Here is a 19,635-nt window from a genome sequence, read left to right as displayed (position 1 = left end):
AAACTGAATTTTAAGTTTAAGATTACCTCTCTTAAAGTAGGTTGTGTAAGGATGGCTTAGGATGGTGGGTTTAGAATTAAGGGAATTGTGAAGGGATGGAGATTTGGCATTGACTTTGTTAGTTGAGATCATTTGTTAATTGATCCATTGATGAAGGGATATTGTCACTTGGAGATACAGTTGATGAAAAATGTGAGATTTGATTGGAAAGAAAACGTAAATTTGAATGAATTGGAGAATCTTGGTTTAAAAGGCAAATATTTAAATTGAGTAAGGAAGTTGTGATCGGTATGGATGTTGCAATATGCAGGGTAATGGTGGGAACAGTTGGTGGAATTGAAGTATTTGAATTAAAAAAGGAAGGTGTAGGTTGAGATATAGGTAATTGAGGCAATGAAGCAAATTTGGAATGATGAGTTGAAGATTCAGTTGACACCAAAATTGAAGGAGTAGATTGATGTGATAGTGGACTTTGTGAAGCAAGATTCCTAGGATCATGGGATGTTGGGTGATTGGAATGTGATGGTTTAGGAAAGCTTGATTTTAGGTGAGTAATAGTGGAGGAAAGTTAATTATTTAGATTTTTGGTGGGAGAGAAGAGAATCATATTTTGACTTTGAGATTTACCATTATTTATGGCAAATTCATGATAAGGAAAAATATTCTCATAAAAATGGACATGACGGGAAATGTGAATGGTTTTGGCAATGGGATCAAAACATCTATAACCCTTAGAATTTGTTGGATAACCAAGAAAAAATACAAGGTATAGAATGAGGGGAAAGCTTATTGGAAACTTTAGCAGAAAGATTTGGATAACATAAGCTACCAGTCACTCTTAAATGGTCAAAATTCATTATTTGAAAGTCAACATTGTATAAGGTGAAATATTGGACAAGGTAGGGGTAGGCAATATGTTGTATAGATGAATAGCAATGTGTAAAGCTTCAACCCAAAACTATGGTAGTAGTTGAGCTTGCAACAAAAGTGCCCATACCACGTTGATAATTGTGTGATGAAATCTCTCAATAACCCCATTCTATTATGGAGTATTAGGACATGAAAATTGTATATGTAAGCCAACAGTGTATTCCAATTGCTTCATTTTATTATTAGTAAATTTTCCACCACCATCTGCTTGAAAGACTTTGATAAATTTGGAGAATAGAGTTTGTACAAATTTATGAAAGATAACAAATCACTTATGAACCTCACTCTTTTTTTTCAAAGGAAAAACCGACAGAAAGCGTGAATAATCAACCATAAAAGCTACAAAATTTTTAAAATCAAAAAATGAAGACACAGGAGAAGGCCAAACATTAGAATATATTAAATCAAAAGGAGCTTGTAAGTGTACATGAGAATTTAAAAAAAGAGAATTTAAAAAAAGTAGCTATACTGTGTTGTAAAAGGAGCTTAACCATCCAAGAAAGACAAGAATGAATAGAGATCACCAAGGTTATTGTAGCTGTGATGAGCATGATGACTCCAAAGATCTTTTTCATAAAAACCAAACTCATCAAAATTATTACTACATGAATTATCATGAGTAAATTTCTTAACAAAAAAAAGATTATGAGTCAAGTTAGGAACAACAAGAAAATTATTCATGGAAAATGATTTAGATAGGGTGTTTATAGCTGAAAAACCAATGTGAGAAATATCATGAATCAAACCATCACCAAAATTACCTTTTCAAGTCTAGAATAAGGAACAACAAAAATTAAAGTACTTATAAAAGGAGTCATATGAGATGAAGCACTAGTATCTGGCATCCAAGAAGTGGAAGGAGGTTCTTGTAAACGTAAGGTAGAGATTTGGAAAAAAAATTGAGATTGAGAACAAAAAGATGGATGAGAAATTTGAGGACGATCCCTTGTAGTGTGATTGTAAGCAAAACACAACTGACACTAAATAGAGGAATCAAAGTTTTTATTGGTAAACTATAGACGACTACCAAGTATACCAAAATCATTGTTATAGGAATAAAAAGGATAGAAATTACGTTGATTAGAGAAGTGAGGACCATAAGAAAAATGACCACAAAACGTTGGGATTGATCAAAACCATAAAAAGACTAAGTGAAAGAACGATTATTAGAATATGACTTGCCCAACCAGAAGAAAATTGATTTGTAACCAAAGCTTGTCGAGTAGTACTTCTAGAGGATTTTTTATGGTGAGACACACACATTTCTTGAAAATATAAATCAATTCAAACTTTAACAAAGGTGGATAAAGGTTTTTATCAACTGATACTAATTACCAAACTTTCATATTCATCAAGTAATCCTTCAAGAATTTGAAGAATAAGATCATCTTCTATAAGTTGATGACTAACAAAACAAAGGGAATTAAAAAGATTTTTCAACTTTTGAAGGTAAGCATCAATGGAAAGGTCACCCTTCTGAGTACTGTAGAATTTAGATTTGAGTTGTAATAATTGGGAATAAGCTTGATCTTTGAACAATTGTTCAATGGCAAGTCAAGCCTATCTAGCAGTTAGAGAAATAGCTGGTATAAGAAAAGTGCAGAGGATAACAGTAGATACTATGGATTGAATCCATGATAAAATAAGAGAATCAATCTGACGCCATAGTTGGGCCAGGATTAAGATTGAAATAGTATTAGATCCAATATTTAGATCAAGCAGATAAACATCGGTGCCATCGATATGATCTAAAACATCATTTCCTTGAAAAACAATGTAAAAGAGAGATTTTTAAAGAAGATGGTTGGAGAAGGTAAGAAGTTTGCTCACATGATTGGGAATGTTGTTAGAATTTTTGTAAAAAATTGAACATGAAAAACATCATTTCTTTGTAGTTTGTAAAATGACAATAATGCCCTCAAAAAACTTAACAAAATGAAACATTTTAATGTTTGTTAGAATTTTTATTTATTTTTGGGGTTTAAATGATAAATTTTTAAACAAAGATATATTGGTAATTAAACATTTATATTAAATGTTAATAATAGTTTCGTGAATTCAATAAAAAAGCAAAATAGTCAACATAAATTCAACTTGTATTAATAAGTCTTAGAAATCATCTCAGATTCTATTAAAAAACCTCAATTCAAACCTAATTTTACAAATTCTAAAGGTATCCAAATGAACAAACCTAGACCTAACTAACACATGTCTACACTGTACAATCTTTGTTTCATAAATTCTATAAATTTTTATATAAATTGAAATATTACAAAACTTGGCAAGGACAAAGAAGACACATAAATAGTTTGCCGAAATATATATATATATATCTTAAAAGAATATAAAAACTTCTCAAAAATTTAATTTATTCTATAGCTAATGAGCACTGTCAACAGTTTTTACATTTGATAGTTCAATTTTCTAGTAATTTTATAAAATCCTATATAGCTCAAAAAATTATGAAATCTTGCAAAAATAAACTTAACATATTTATGGGTTTAAATAAAAAAAATATCAACCTGAAAATATATTAAAAAGTCATGTAAAACGAATTTCTTTCATATATTACTAACATTGGCAAAAATCTTCCAGATTGGACACACAATCTTGTAACAATTTTAATAAATAGTGTATAATTTGTAAAATTGTGAAAATTTCTAAAATTAAAATAGACATGCTACTTTATTTATAAAAAAATATTAAATCAGAAATAATTTATAAAGCTCTAAAAATTAAATTGATTTTATAGGCACAAACTCTATCAAAGAAATTTCAGGTTTAACGCTTAATTTTATAACAATTTTCATAAATTTTTTTAATTAGTAAAATTATGAAAATTTCAAAAATAAAACTAGACATATTAATTTATATATAAACAATAATAAAATTGAAAATGCTTAAAAATGCTGTAAAAATACTAAATTTTTTTACAAATTACAAACTCTATCAAAATTTCAGGTTTAATACCTTGAGATTCTAGTTGATTTTATGCAACTTTTATAAGTTCTAAAATCATTAAAAAAAAAATTCATAAAACGGATAATAATACTCTATAACATCATAAAAATCAAAATTTTGAAATTTTTAAAATACTATAAACCGGCAATTTAAATCCTCGAAGTTAATGTATAAGCAAACTACAAAAAAATTTCGAGTTTTTATAAAATATGATTAATATATAAAATAAAATAGAACAAAATATATATGAAACATTTTTATTAACAAATATATAAATTAAAGGGTAACATAAATATTATAAATAAAAATCCAAAAATAATATATATAAAAACAAAAATGAAAAACCATCCTGGAAGTTTCCATCTGACAGGTGACAGCATTCAGTTTTCTTTCCACGGGTTTTGGACCATGCACTGCCTTTTCCTTCTGCTTTTACTAATTCAATGCCGTGTGAATTAGTAACAGAGAACATTCTTTTCATTCTCAGCTTGTTACTTGTGCCGTTTAAAAGGCCAGAAGACATCAATGGAGTTATGTAAATCATCTGAAATTAAGATTATATAATTTTATTTAATTTATGTAAAATAAATGTTACGTATGATCATTGCTATCATACAAACTACAAAACATGAGTTATGGATCTTACGTAAAAGGTTATCTTTGATTGTCAATGGTCATTTGATTTAGTTAGATCATTTGTTTTCCGGTAAAACCACTAAGAGGGTTTTCTCTTTTTTTTTTTATTTTAATCTTTTATATTGTTATACACTCTTTACTAGTATTCACTAAAATCCACCCGTGATCATTTAAAGGTGTTGAGAACCTTAATTTAAATCTGATGGTTAATAGTCTCACATCTTAAGCTATTCTTTAGGCTGGAGAAATCTGATAACATTTTTAGGGACCCTTCAAGAGGTCCTTGTATATTCACTAAAATAAGTTATAAGAAAGTTTGAGGAAACTCATTAACAGTAGTTGGTAATGGCAGGGAACCCAAAGATTAATAATCTTTTGTATATTGGTTAACACAAAAAATAAGATGACTTTACCAAATGAAAACCGTCACTCAGAGAAATTTTAGAGATGAATGATCTATAAACCTTATATAGATTCACTATATTATGATCTATATGATGATCCTACGGATCAAATTGAATTTATTTAACAAAGTGAACCTCTGCTGAATCCATTCACCGTAACTTCCCTAACATTACATGCCTTATTGCTGTCTGCAGTCTGAAAATGTTCTAAACATGTATAAATTATTTCTTCTTACCTGCCATCTGTTATTACGTCACTGAACTGAGTGACATCAACTGGGGAGAGCAATGGATCAGCTGCATGGCAAACAGCGGTTGCATTGTTCGAATCACTTTTCTGATTGCCATAGCTTTTATCAGATGCAGCAGCTGCTGCACCTTCTTCATTATCCAGAAAGACACTTGTTATGTCCTTAAAATCCCAGTCAGTCAAATAACTTGGCTTGGAAGTAACAGTGCCCACTTCTATGTCTCCAGCAAGCATGGCCACAACTCTTGACATGGGTGGTCGCAGCATTGGTGATGCTTGAGTGCACAAGAGGCCTACTCCTATTATTCGAAGAGCTTCGTCCTCACTGAATTCGGTTAATGTGGGATCAACCAGGCCCAAACTTCGGTTGTTTTCATGTAGGTTCCATGCCTATCGCAAAAGTCTAATTGATTAAGTACAAAGGTGAAAACAAGCAAAGAAAATAGAATTCGAATTTATTCTTTACCCATTCAAGAAGATAAATCTTTTCAGTGTCCAAGCTATTGTCAGAGTTTGCTCTTCCACTGATAATCTCCAAAGCAACAACACCAAAACTGAATACATCAGCCTTTTCTGTTAGGTGTCCGCGCATTGCATACTCAGGCGCTAGATAACCTCTGCAAGATGATTGACAGTATTAGGCCTACAATGTGTGTTTATATATGCCTTTTCAATGTGAAAGATGGTTGAAGAAGCTTACATTGTGCCTGCAACTCTGGTGCTGATATGAGTTTTCTTGTCATCATACAGCTTTGCCAATCCAAAATCTGAAATCTTGGGGCAGAGTTCAGCATCAAGTAAGATGTTACTCGCTTTAACATCTCGATGAACAATCTTTGGTCTTGATTCCTCATGAAGATAAGCTAGCCCTCTTGCCGTTCCCATGCATACACTGAACCGGGTTGGCCAATCAAGATGCAACTCACCATTTCCTGCAGAAATGATAGCTGCATTAGTAATTAGAAACTTGCAAGATTTAGTATCTATTTAATTGGGAAATTTAGGATTCAAGAATGATCTCTTGAAGAAATTTGGAGCTTTCTAAAACATTGTTACTTATCTCCGTATGAAACATGGACTCATATTGTTAAAACAACAGAAATTCATTAAATTTATAGTTTGCACCAATGAATATATAATAATCATGATGAGTATCTCATACCGAACAATACTTGATCGAGACTTTTGTTTTCGAGATATTCATAAACAAGGAGGCGCTTCGTTCCTTCAATGCAGCAACCGTATAGTCTCACAAGATTACGATGTTGCACAGCAGAGATGGTGGCGATCTCATTTATAAACTGATCTTTCCCTTGGTGAGATGCCACGGAAAGTTGTTTCACAGCGATTACTCTTCCATCAGAAAGTGTACCCTGTGAAGAACAGAATCCAAGAGCTAAGACTAGTTTACCATTCCCAATGTAAAGTATTGGTCATGCATTACTTGAAAGATAAGTTACCTTGTAAACAGGTCCGAATCCTCCCTCTCCGAGCTTATTTGAAGAGTCAAAGTCTTTCGTTGCAGATCTCAACTCAGCATAACTGAAAGTGTTTCCTTTAGGACCAATTGCCTGTAGCACTGCATATTCAATAGAAACTTCCATAGCATCAGTCACATAGCACACCAGTCTTTATATTATTTCTACACCCTGTATGATTCCCTTACCTTCCTGATCATAATCATCTCCTTTTCTCCTTATGTAAAAAACTGCAAAGATCAGTATGAAGGCCAGAATTCCCAGAGAGACGGCAACACCAACAATTAGCCCTGTCTGGTTCTTTTTGTGTATAGCTTTTGGCGGCAGCCCACTCACAGTTGGTACAAAATCTGAGCAGTAAATTTCAGTGAGTAGTGGTAAGAAACAGCTGAGCACAGTTAGTACAAGTCATCCTGAATGAAGGTGAAAAGGAACCACAAGTTTCACCTGGAACAACGCTAATAGCCGAAATTGATGGTCCATAATCACCTTGCTTAGGTACACAGCAAGTACCTTTACCAGCCCAGAATAGGTGAATTTCAAGGTGGTTCTCAGACACTGTAGCATTGAAATTCTTTGTAATTGCTCTGTTAACACCACCTGCCTCCTTCGATATATCAAAATCCTTTAACTGGAGAGTTCCCTAGAGGACAACGTGGGATAGAATTCATATTTCTCAATTCAGTTAATGATGCGGAAAGGAAGAAAAGATTAGGCTCTATTCCTGAACTAATCTTATTTCTACTGCATCATTTAAAGCATGTGGAGTTCTTATTGTGGAATCTATGGACAATAAGAATATGTTTACCTGAACATAGATATCAAAAACACGCCTACCATGGCTCTTCCAAGTTTGTGAGCTTTCAAAAACTGTTTCTGCAAATAACAGGCTTATATCATAAGGACCATTCTCAAGACCAAGGCCATAGTATCTAAGTGACCCAGCGGAAAGTCTTGAAGTCTGATAAAGCTCTGGTGTTAGGGTTCCAGTCACTTGAGCGAGACTATTTTGCACGTATGATGGATCGTTTCTCTCGTAAAACATTCCCACGTTACTCACTGCCCATTTTTCTGTACTTGTTACATTAAATGAAGCTGCGGTAAAAGATGTGTTCTCAGTCTCATAGTCTACATTATCTGCTTTCATCTGTCTACCACCACACTTGATTGCAAACTTTGCATCTGAAAATACAAAGATCAAGCGCTAATAATTTTAACAACATAACATAAAATGCATTTTGACACACCATATTAGAGAGAAAAGAATTCAACAGCAGAAAGAGAACGGCTAACAGCGCGGAGCATTCTTATTGCAAGGGAAGTCTCTCTGAAGACAGTTCAATCCAGGGAAGACACTGGCAAGCACATAAAACAGAACATCTTATTTTTATTGTAGATTCAATAAGCATGATCAAAAGAGAAATTATAGCTCACCTACTGTTTGAGCTGTCAAATGCGAAGTTGTTAGCCACCAGATTCCTATATTATTCAAAGCAGCCAAATTTATTCAAAATTCTGAAGCATTCTTGTTATTGAAACATAGATGCAGGATTTATAATTAAGTAGATTGCAAAGACATTATGAAATTGAAGATTGTTGCTTGACAATAACCCTTTAAATCCCACAAAAGAAAAATAAAACTAAGAGTGCTTATATAAGCTTCATAATGCTTAAGCTCAATAGCAATGTATAGAAAATGATGTAAGAACATATTATATAGTTTGTGAGACATACATCTGCAAATTTGAAGTCACCCAAGATGGAAAAGATCCTGATAGAAAATTGTATGATAAATCTCTGCAGAAAATTTTAAGTATGTTAGGTACCTGTGATGTAAACAAAAACAAGCAGAAAAAAAGAACTCAATTGAAGTAAGCTTCATCAAATGGTTTTTGACATTTAGAGAAAGACAGTAAGATGATTCTTATAAGTGTTTGCATGTAAAGAACTCAATTCCATTTGTCAGTGGACTAATTCCAAGACGCATATGAGAAAATCTATCAATATAATATTTGATTCTCAAACGGAATGGGTAGGATTGGCAACACTATATCTTTCTTTGTTCATGTTTTGTAGTGATGACCCAAATTTTGTAAGTTTCCGAATTAAAGAAGTTGAGATTTGAAAGACATTGATCTAATATCAAAATGCAATTTACTAAATATAGCGGTTAGAATCGTATTTGCTTGTTAGTTTAGTCAAACATAATAGGTATAACGACAACTGTAGTGAAATACAACTTTTTGTGAAAATGTGATTAGCAAGTATACACGTCAGTATCTGTCACCTAGAGTTTGTATATTGAATATGTTGAATATTAGTGCATCCTGTTGTTTGCTGTTCTTTAGGTTTAGTAACAGCTAATGTCAATCTATTTCTCATCTCTAAAATTTACAAAAGAAGATAACACTAACAGGAAACGTAACAATTCATCTTAGACTTGCTATATATGTAAACTCAAGGCTTACATGGTTTGAAGATTTTCACTTTTTTGGCTAGGAAGGTTGCCTGACAGACTATTGTTTCCAAGAAACCTGGACGTTGAAGAGAATTGTAAGGCTCAAATTAAATTTAAAACAAACATAACTTTTCAAAACTCAAAATCTGGAAATTGACAGTTGGAAGATTGATGATTTTTACAAGTGAGTAAGAGAACTGATATTGAATAAGGCACTTGGGATTTCACCAGTTAAGTTGTTGAAACTCAAATCCCTGCAAAATAAAGATGAATTATAGTTCAAAACAAATTAATCAGTGGAAATGCACTTGCGATTTTGTTTCTAATATCAACTTACAAAGTCATTAACTGTTGGTGTTCTCCAATGCCGGAAGGAATCCTACCAGTGATCATAGCATTTCTCAGGGATCTACATATAAGAACATAAACGATTGGTGTCAGAAATGAAAGATTGATCAAGAAGAACAGAATATATGAATTTAAGTTTGTATAAACTTACAAGTCAGTTAAGTTCTTCATTCCTCTAATGAAATCAAGCGAAGAGCTACCATTGTATAAGTCACTGATTCGCCTACACAATTAAATCCAACATGAAAGAATTAGAGCGCCTGTGAAGTCTATGACTCAAATGTAAAGAAAAAGAATAGGCACGATTTATTCTGCTTGACCCAAAACAAGACTACATCTCAATGTTATTCTCCTGAAAAACCCTTCGAGTACTCCCAAGAGAAATTCAAAAGCTGCTCTTTACTGTTTACACCCAATTTCGTTGTTGTGCAGTGGAAATATAATGCACAATTTATATGCTCTTGAATATAATAAATAATTAAGGCAGAAAATAAAATGTAGAAAAATAAAAGAAAGAGAACACAAGAATTTATGAGGTTCGGTAAGGTAAATGTACCTACGTCCTCAGTGCCGCTAACTACTTTCACTATTTTCAAAGAATAATTACAAAGGAAAAAATAAACTATTAGAGATCCTTAATAATAGGATTCTCTCAATATAATTGTGTTTAACTATAATTGCTTTTTGGGATGATATTGAATTAAAACCAAAGCCTCTATTTATAGCCTTTGGTAAAATACAAAGAGAATAAATTAACAGATGTGGGACCTAAAGAGCCAATTTTCCAACAATCTCCACCTTGGCGATTTAATGCGTCCCACCAAATTTCTCTTATATTTTCCTTCTTTAGCAAGGACTTCAAATGCCCCTTGTGGCACAATTTAAGCTTGCAGGATGTTGATCAAGTTCAAACATTGATTGAACTTGATCATTGTTACCACTTTGGTCATCATATTTGCAAGGTTCTCAGTAGTCCTAATTTTCAGGAGTTGTATATTCCCTTCTTCAACTATCTCCCTTACAAAATGATGTCTAACATCAATATGCTTAGTTCGTGCATGGAATACTGGATTCTTTGCCAAATGAATTGCACTTTGACTATCATAATACACATTGACATGCTTCTAAACAATTCCTAAATTTTCCAGCAATCTTTGTAACCAAATAGCTTCCTTTACGGCCTATGTAACTACCATATACTCTGCCTCTATAGTAGACAAAGCAATTGTAGACTACAAGGTAGACTTCCAACTTATCGGTGCTTTTGCAAGAGTAAAGACATAACTAGTAGTTTATCGACGTTTATCCAAATCACCAGCATAATCAAAGTCAACATATCCAGTCACATCTTGACCAAGTACATCATCATACTAAAATACTAAACCAATATCTATAGTCTTTAGTAAGTGTCACAGAATCCATTTCACAGCCTGCCAATGTCCCTTACCAGGATCATGCATATACCTACTCATAACTCCAACTGCATGTGAAATGTCAGGTCTTGTACACACCATTGCATGCATCAAGCTACCAACCGCATTACAATACGGAACTTGTGACATATATCTTCGTTCGTCATCTGTACATGGAGATAAGGATGCACTAATCTTGAAATGAGGAGTAAGTGGAGTATTTACAGGTTTTAACTTCTCAGAAATACCAAAACGATGTAGTACCTTCTTCAAATATTTTTTTTGAGTCAAACTAACCTTGCTTCTTCTTTTATCTCTACTAATCTCCATACCTAGAATCTTCTTGGCTTTTCTCATATCTTTTATTTCAAATTCTTGATTGAGTTGTCTCTTCAATTTCTCAATTTCTTCTTGATTCTTTGAAGTTATCAACATATCATCAACATACAATAATAGATAAATGAAAAACCCATCTTATAGCCTGCGAAAATATACACAATTATCATACTTGCTTCTTATGTACTTATGCTTCATCATGAATCAATCAAATCGCTTGTACCATTGTCTTGGTGACTATTTCAATCCATAAAGCGATTTCTTTAGTTTGCAAACCTAATTCTCTTTATCAACAACCTTAAATCTTTCAATCTGAGTCATGTAGATTTCCTCTTCCAAATTACCATGTAGAAACGCAGTTTTCACTGCAAGTTGAACTAGTTCAAGATTCAATTGTGCTACCAAGGCCAACAAAATTCTAATAGAGGAATGTTTAACAACTAGAGAAAATACATCATTGAAATCAATCCTTTCCTTTTGAGTGTAGCCTTTTGCTACCAACCTTGCCTTGTACTAAACATCTTCTTTGTTAGGAAATCCATCTTTTCTTGCATACACCCACTTACACCTAATTACCTTCTTGTTCTTTGGTAATTGAACTAACTGCCAAGTTTCATTTTTCTAAAAGGATTATAACTCCTCATCCATGGCTTTCTTCCACTTTTCAGCTTTTAGACTTTTGACTGCTTCTTTATAGGTGGAAGAAATATCATCATCGGTAATTAGAAGTGCATAGGTCACCATATCAGCAAATCGAGCAGGTTTATGTATTTCTTATTTTAGCTTATGTGATGCAATTGATTCTTGTTGCTACTGATGTTCTTGGGTTGAAACCTCTCCATCTTCACTTTCCTCCTCTACCACTGAAGTATCATTATCATTTTCAATAACTTTGGCTGGGTTTATTATTGTGATTGTCTTAAACTTCACCTATTGTGGAGTACACTCCACCTACTATTGAGTATCATCAGTCTTTTTTGTTATCTCTTTTAACATGGCAGATTCATCAAAGGTAATATCCTTGTTATGAATGATTTTTTCAACTTTGGACACCAAAGACAATATCCTTTCACTCTAGAACTATTCCCTATAAAGATTGTTTTCTTAGCTCTTGGATCTAATTTAGATTCTTTTGTATGATAATAGGTAGTAGAACCAAACACACGTAAGGAATCATAGTTATTAACAGATTTTCTAGAACATACCTCAAGAGGTGTTTTCCCTTCAATTACAGTGGATGGTAAACGATTAATGAGATAACATGCATATGTAATAACCTTAGCCTAAAATGTTTTGCCTAACCCAACATTGGACAACATACATCTAACCTTCTTCAGTAAGATTCGATTAATACGTTTAGCCACCTTATTATGTTATGGCGTTCCTTTGACTGAGAAATGATGTACAATACCTTCAGCCTGACAAACTTCAAAAAAGGGATCACTAGTATACTCACCACCATTATCAGTCCTTAGTCGTTTGATCTTTCTGTCAGTCTGAGTTTCAACCATCTTTTTCCATTTTAGGAAAACACTTAATACGTCATTCTCTTTTTTTTAAATGTACACCCATGTCCTTCTCGAAAAGTCATTAACAAAAGTAACAAAATAGTGTCTACTTCCCAAGGAAGCTATCTTAGTAGGTCCCTACACATCAGAATGAACATAATCCAGAATACCTTTAGTATTATGAATTACAGTATTAAATCTTACTTTTGTCTGTTTTCCCAAGATACAATGCTCACAAAAATCCAACTTGCAGGTCTTTGCTCCTTTCAATAAGCCTTGTTTCACCAAACTAAATAAGGTTTTTTCCTTTATATGTCCCAAACGCATATGCCAAAATCTAGTTGTTTCATCATCTACATCTTTTTCAGTACTACAACTGTTGATTAAAAAACTATATCACCATTATAATAATACAAGTTATTTCTTCTTATACCTTTCGTCACTACAAGAGCACCAAAGATAAATTTCAAGACTCCATCTTGCATTAACACCTTAAAGCCTTTGGATTCCAAAACTCCCAAAGAGATAAGATTTTTCTTCAATTGTGATACATGTCGAATATCTGTCAGAACTCTAGTTGATCCATCATTATTCTTTAAACGGATTGAACTTATCCCCTCAATTTTACAAGGAATATCATTACCCATGAAAATAACTCTACTATTTAATTTTTCATAATTGAAGAACTATTCCTTGTGTGGACACATATGATAAGTGCGACCAGAATCTAAAAGCCATTCATCATACTGAGATGTCATTAGCAGACTTACTAGAGCAAAGTCTAACTCATCTTCTTCAATTTCAGCTACACATGCATTTGAAGCAACTTTGGTCTTACTTTTATCTTTCCTTTGTAACCTTGGACAATCTTTTTTCCAATGTCCCTTCTCTTGGCAGAAAGCATATTCATCTTTACTAGGTCTTTTCTTTGATTGAGGTCTACCCCTTCTTTCTTACTTGCGACTTTGACTTCATCCTCTTGTAGTAAGGGCTTCAATAGTTGTCTCTTTATTCTCTTATTGATTTTTCTTTCAAATTTTATTATTATTCAAAGCAATACATACCTTATTGTAAGTCTCTTACGCCTTTCCATGAAGTAATGTAATGCTTAAATGATCCAATTCTTCAGGAAGAGATCCTAATAGAAGCATTGCTTTATCTTCATCTTTAAAGGTTTCATCCAAGTTCAATAAATCATCTATCAACTGGTTAGAAGTATTAATATGATCACTTATACTTGTACCAGGTTTCAATTGAAGACGAAACAGTCTCTTCTTCAAATAAAGTCTATTCTCATTGCTCTTCTTCATATACTTGTTTTCTAATGTCTTCCACATCTTACTTGTAGACGTCTCTTTCATGAATGAATATTTCTGCTCTCTACAAAGACACATACAGATTGTACCACAAGCTTATCGGTTGATGCTTACCAATTCTTTGTCATTCATCTTCTCTAGTTTTTCCTCCTCTAGAGCTATATCAAGATTTTCTTGACACAGGGTGTCCATCACTTCACATTGCCACAAGCCAAAATTGTTTCGACCATCAAATTTTTTCACATCAATTTTTGCGATTGTCATAATTGTCTTTGTTGATGTCGATGCAATTTTCTGCTGACTACGATTTACTTGGTAGATAGTTTTTTAAATAACCAATTTCAAAAATTTATATTCAATAGCTAAAACAAAATTACTATAACCTAGGATAGTAGTAAATGCCAAAAATGATAATATATGCACCAGGAAAATACCTATGAAAGATTGGTGGGGACAAAGCCTCCTTCAAAACCAACCTCTTTAGATAACATTATCCTAGACATGCACATAACCATATAAAGAGCTACTCACTGTCCTAAACCTAGGCTCTGATACCACTTGTTGTGCAACGGAAATATAATACACAATTTTTATGTTATTGAATAAATAAATAATTGAGGCAGAAAATAAAATGTAGAAAAATAAAAGAAAGAAAACACAAGAATTTACGAGGTTCGGTAAATGTACCTACGTCCTCGGTGCCACTGACTACTTTCACTATCTTCAAAAAATAGTTATAAAGGAAAAATAAACTATTAGAGATCCCTAATAATAAGATTCTCTCAATACAATTATGTTTGACTATAATTGTTTTTTGGGATGATATTGAATTAAAACCAAAACCTCTATTTATGGCCTTTGGTAAAATACAAAGAGAATAAATTAATAGACGTGGGACCTAAAGAGCCAACTTTCCAATAGTCGTTTTAGTGAGACTCGTATGCATTAACATACTAGCTTATAGATGAAAGAATCACCAATTCCAACATAACAAAACTAATATAAGTACTCTTTGCAGAGAGAAAGGGGGAATGCTTTTCTAATCTAAGTTCAACCTCCTGAAGTTTTACAATTCCCATGACGCCTGTACATGGATGATAATGTATGATTATGATTCATGAACTTGCATTTTATTAAGGTGATAATCCAATGAGGAGACGATAGTAGTCCTTGAGTAAAATATCGAAAGATGGACATAACAAAGAATATACTAACAAGGAGGTCAATGAGGTCAAGTTAGAAAAACTTGATGGTATAGGGCCTTCAAATGCGTTCCCTTGAAATCTCCTGCAAAGAACATTTATATAAACTCTATGTTCTCATTCACAGAATACAAATGAAGATTATGCAGAAAGTTTTGCCGCTAACAGCAATATAAGCTTGCTCCAATTCCCTATAAAGTCTGGTATTTTGCCTGCGAAAGGAACATCTGATGCCTTCCTGAATTTTACAAAGACTCATTGTAAGCTTGTTTCTGGCAAATTAATCTTCAGTCAGAGGAAAAATAGAATGCCATAAACATGTAGACAAAATCTTTCTTACATAGTTTGCATATTCCGAAGATTTGCAAAAGTTAAGGGAATTTCACCACTCAATCCACAACTGTTAATGTATCTGCAAAATTATTATTAAAAGGTTTTGTTATTGTAGAACTCATAAAGCTTTAGAGTTGAATTAAGTGTTTGACTTAAACAAATAAGGAAGGTGGAACCTACAATTGCTCAAGCACGGCTAAGTTGCCAAGTTCTGGAGGGAGTGTACCTGAGAAATTGTTATTGCTCAAAGACCTACAGAACATATATCAAATGAATATTTATATCTTGAGGAATCATCAATGATGTGAATGTTTCTTCTCTTCAAAATCAAATTAAAGATTTAAGTTTACTAGTTCCTATTGTATAGCAGTGATCGATGTCATAAATGGGTTACTCAAATCAGCAGTTAGACTTTTCACAATATTTAAGTGTATTAGAATCTTGTTCATGTGTTCATTTAGATGAACAGAGCAGGTGCGATCAGTGGTAACCAGATCTGGAGTGACTTATGGTAAAGCAAGTTGTCATCACATCTAACAACTTAAACTGGTAGATGAGTGCTTAACATTAATCCAGTTGTAATCATAAACTCATTTGAAAAGAGGAAGAAATATTCCAACTTACAAAACAGATAACTGCTTAAGGTTTCCAAGCTCTTTGGGAACAGGCCCAGAAAATGCATTGTGGGCAATTGACCTAGAAATAGCCAAAGAACAAAACAAACAGGCATCAATTAGCACCATAATAATCCTTACAGGAATCAGAAATATTATGAGTCAAGGGAAACACAAACTAGAATCCTATCTTTTATCTTACCTTTCACATTTTACCGATTCCAGAATACATGTTAATCAAATGCTCATTTACGCAGTTGGAATTATAAGTATTCCTTTTTCATTCTTGATACAAATAAGTTGAGAGTGATTTTATCTACACCTAGTTTTGAGTACTCAATTAGGTAAGTACTCAGTTGGGTATCAAGATGATATATTATTATATGATTTGCTCAAAATCACAGAATTACTTGATGATGCAATATCTGGTTTTCCAATTGAATACTCAAAACTTAAAACATATAGTTTATTTACTAGTTATTTCGAACATTGATTCGCGACTATGAAATACTCACAGTAACATCAATCGAGATAAGTTTCCAATAAATGCAGGCAAGGGACCAGTGAAATAGTTTTGATCGATTTTCCTACAAACCTCAAACAGAAAAAGATTAGCATGATGAATATATATAGTTAAGGAAATTAAAAGTAAGTGGGAAAAAACATACAAAAATTCGAGATATTTCAAAGCCACTAGCTCTTCTGGAATTACTCCTCTTTTGTTCAGAGAATAAACTCTCCTGTAAGATGAATTATAATGTTAAAACTTATAATATTGAGCTATGAACCTGTAAATAGAATGGCAGCCTTCAAGGAAGAAGGAAGGATTACAGTCGGGTGATATGACAGGTTGAGGCATTGTCGTAAGTGCAGTCACATTTGATTGCAGGATTATTCGTAGGGTCCTCAAAATTAAGGGTATCATTGATGGCAGTTCCACTGCATGGTTCTCCACTTATATTCCACAGACCAGCCACTGCTTCTGCACCCCATTGCTCGAATATTAAATTCAGTGCCCTCACTGCTCACAACACCATGCATGCATATTGAAGTTGATTAAAATTTTGATGAATATATATGTGATAGAGTTTTAAAAAAAAAAGAAAGGCATGCATGGAGTTTGCTGGTATTGTTAGAGTCAATCTTAAGTTAGAGTTCTGATTTAATAACTCAATTCGAGATGGACTTATTTGTCTACTTTGTGACACTATTTATTTTGTCGAGATACTATCCACCTTGATCTGACATTATTATTCATCTTGTTAATAACCTTCCAATAATATTATATACTAATTCAAAAAACTCCAACTTGAGTTGGGATTATTAATTCTATTTGAGATTGAGCCAACCTCAAACTTAATTTGGTTTAGATTGAATTCACTCAATGACAGTGTGAGGTAGGGTCAAGAAAGCCAATTGTACTTACAATATTTCCCAAATTATAATAATGCAACAATTATATTTTATACTAGAATTACGTTTACTCTATCATTTACAATGCATTGTTAAATTATGATTAATATTATAATTATTTGACAAAATATAATGAATTAAAAGAAAAAGGTCTGTGGGTTTATACCAATTACTTCTCTTGTGATATCAGAACTTGACGAATTGGTTATCTGGTTATGTGAATTATTAAATCTTTTAGATAATTTTTTAAAAAAATAAATAGAGAAAAGCCTAAAAATTTTGAAATTTCTTAACACAGCCAAAAAAAATTGAAGTTTCCATAAAATAAATAAAAATAGTTTTTTAACTTTACCTATTACATAATTTTATTGAATTTTAAATATTAAATTAATTTTTTTAAAAATTTAAATATTTTGTCTTAATTTTATAGAAATTTATTATAATAGTATTTTTAATATTATAATAGTTGGTATAAATATGTATTTTCATTGATGTGACTGATGATACCAATCAAATTTCTAGGTTATCTTAATTTTGTGCCCCAAATGATAGAAAACTTCAAAAGTAGTTTAACATTATTAAGTGTAAATTCTATTTGAGTCTAACCGAATCAAAGGTTAGAGTTGATTCAAACTTAGATTAAAGTCATAATGTCTAATTTGAACTTAAATTGAAGCTCGTTTGAGTTGGCATACAATATCACCAAATGTTTATTAAGAGGATAAACAATATTACCGAATAGACAAATGAGTCAATCTGAAATCGAGCTATTATATTAGAGTTTCAATTTAAAATCGACTCATTTAAGCTAACTCGAATCTGATCTACTTTTACAACAAATGATCGTTTTAGATTTCAGATTAGATTAGTTGATTTGATTAGTCCGATTGATAACCAATCCAAAATCAGATCCATTGAATATTCATATTAGTTATCAAAAAGAATTAACTTGTAGTTGAACCATTGTGAGTAAGGTCAGATTTTAGATTTGGATTGTTTTATTTGGTAAATTCATTTTATATATATATATATATATTAAACAATATTCATACATGCGAAGATGAAATAAAAATTGGCAGAACTTACGCTTAGATATATATAATAAATAAACTGTCAAAAGCCGAATAAAGAATCTTTCGGTCATAAATCAAAAATGGTTTTTGCTGAGAATTTTTCAAGCACCGACACACATGCAAAATGATATAATACATATAAATATTGAAACACAGAAAGAAATGAAATGAAAAATACAAAGAAAGAAAGAAGAAGACAGTACCTTCACTGGGGTCAGTGGTGAAATTATTTGTTTGAGCACTGGACTTCTGGATTACGAGGAAGATTATAATAAAGAAGCAAATACGTAAAAGACAATGGGGAAATCCTGAAGAAGAAAGCAGCTTCGCTCTAGAAGTCATGATATTCATTATATGGACAAGTGAGAGAAGGACTGAAGTGGGTTAAAGGAGAAAGAATAATAATATTAATATATTCCCATTTATTGTAGTATGAACTCATCAGAAAGGCATCATCTATGCCTTATGTAGACAAGAAAAACTGTTGAGAGTATTGTAGGGTCGGAACCCTTCTTTAGTTAAACTTATAGATGCATAATTTACCATATGACCAGCGATTAACATATAGACTACATGTCAACACATAAATAGGGATGAGACATAAATAAAAAATGACCCAAAAGCAGTAAAGAAGAAACAAGAATTAAAATCTAGCACAACTCTTGCAATCTCTCCAATATTAAATAATGATTTTTTATTGTCATAGAACCACTTCTCAAAATTACAATAATTACAGTCAAAGGGCAACCATTCTCCTACCACATCGTGAAAATCACACAATGATGGTAACATCCATCAAGTTATATAATTTTGCATTGAGTAATATTACATATACAATATAAAATTATATATACAAATTAAGATAATAATATCTAATTAGTTGATTTTAAAAAAAGAGAAAAAATAAATATTCACATCATTCAATCATATGTATCACATAAGTTCGTATATATAAATTTATAT

General features: G+C 32.2%; 1 protein-coding gene across 2 annotated transcripts in view; it reads right to left on the bottom strand.

Annotated features, from left to right (window-relative positions):
- Positions 1-4,979: 4,979 nt before the first annotated feature.
- LOC123218258 (probable LRR receptor-like serine/threonine-protein kinase At1g56140) overlaps positions 4,980-19,635 on the bottom strand; it is a 34,149-nt gene continuing 19,493 nt past the window's right edge. The window contains exons 1-24 of one of the 2 annotated variants that reach the window (XM_044639565.1): positions 18,876-19,166; positions 17,018-17,207; positions 16,855-16,926; positions 16,702-16,773; positions 16,197-16,268; positions 15,753-15,824; positions 15,580-15,651; positions 15,406-15,477; positions 15,253-15,324; positions 9,617-9,688; positions 9,455-9,526; positions 9,300-9,371; positions 9,128-9,193; positions 8,394-8,456; positions 8,094-8,138; positions 7,953-8,014; positions 7,468-7,841; positions 7,107-7,302; positions 6,848-7,009; positions 6,642-6,760; positions 6,344-6,554; positions 5,882-6,113; positions 5,648-5,798; positions 4,980-5,571 (exon numbers count right to left, since the gene is read on the bottom strand). In XM_044639565.1, coding sequence (XP_044495500.1) covers positions 5,164-5,571; positions 5,648-5,798; positions 5,882-6,113; positions 6,344-6,554; positions 6,642-6,760; positions 6,848-7,009; positions 7,107-7,302; positions 7,468-7,841; positions 7,953-8,014; positions 8,094-8,138; positions 8,394-8,456; positions 9,128-9,193; positions 9,300-9,371; positions 9,455-9,526; positions 9,617-9,688; positions 15,253-15,324; positions 15,406-15,477; positions 15,580-15,651; positions 15,753-15,824; positions 16,197-16,268; positions 16,702-16,773; positions 16,855-16,926; positions 17,018-17,207; positions 18,876-19,023 — 3,147 coding nt within the window. In that variant the 5' untranslated portion in view covers positions 19,024-19,166 and the 3' untranslated portion in view covers positions 4,980-5,163. Of the gene's footprint in view, positions 5,572-5,647; positions 5,799-5,881; positions 6,114-6,343; positions 6,555-6,641; positions 6,761-6,847; positions 7,010-7,106; positions 7,303-7,467; positions 7,842-7,952; positions 8,015-8,093; positions 8,139-8,393; positions 8,457-9,127; positions 9,194-9,299; positions 9,372-9,454; positions 9,527-9,616; positions 9,689-15,252; positions 15,325-15,405; positions 15,478-15,579; positions 15,652-15,752; positions 15,825-16,196; positions 16,269-16,701; positions 16,774-16,854; positions 16,927-17,017; positions 17,208-18,875; positions 19,167-19,635 lie in introns of those variants that run through there. The other variant, XM_044639564.1, reaches the window with a different exon arrangement.

The sequence above is a fragment of the Mangifera indica genome, chromosome 6, assembly GCF_011075055.1.
Source record: "Mangifera indica cultivar Alphonso chromosome 6, CATAS_Mindica_2.1, whole genome shotgun sequence".
NCBI classification, from domain to species: Eukaryota; Viridiplantae; Streptophyta; class Magnoliopsida; order Sapindales; family Anacardiaceae; genus Mangifera; species Mangifera indica.
Note: the sequence above shows the minus strand (reverse complement) of the source record. Positions and strands in the feature narration are given on the sequence as shown.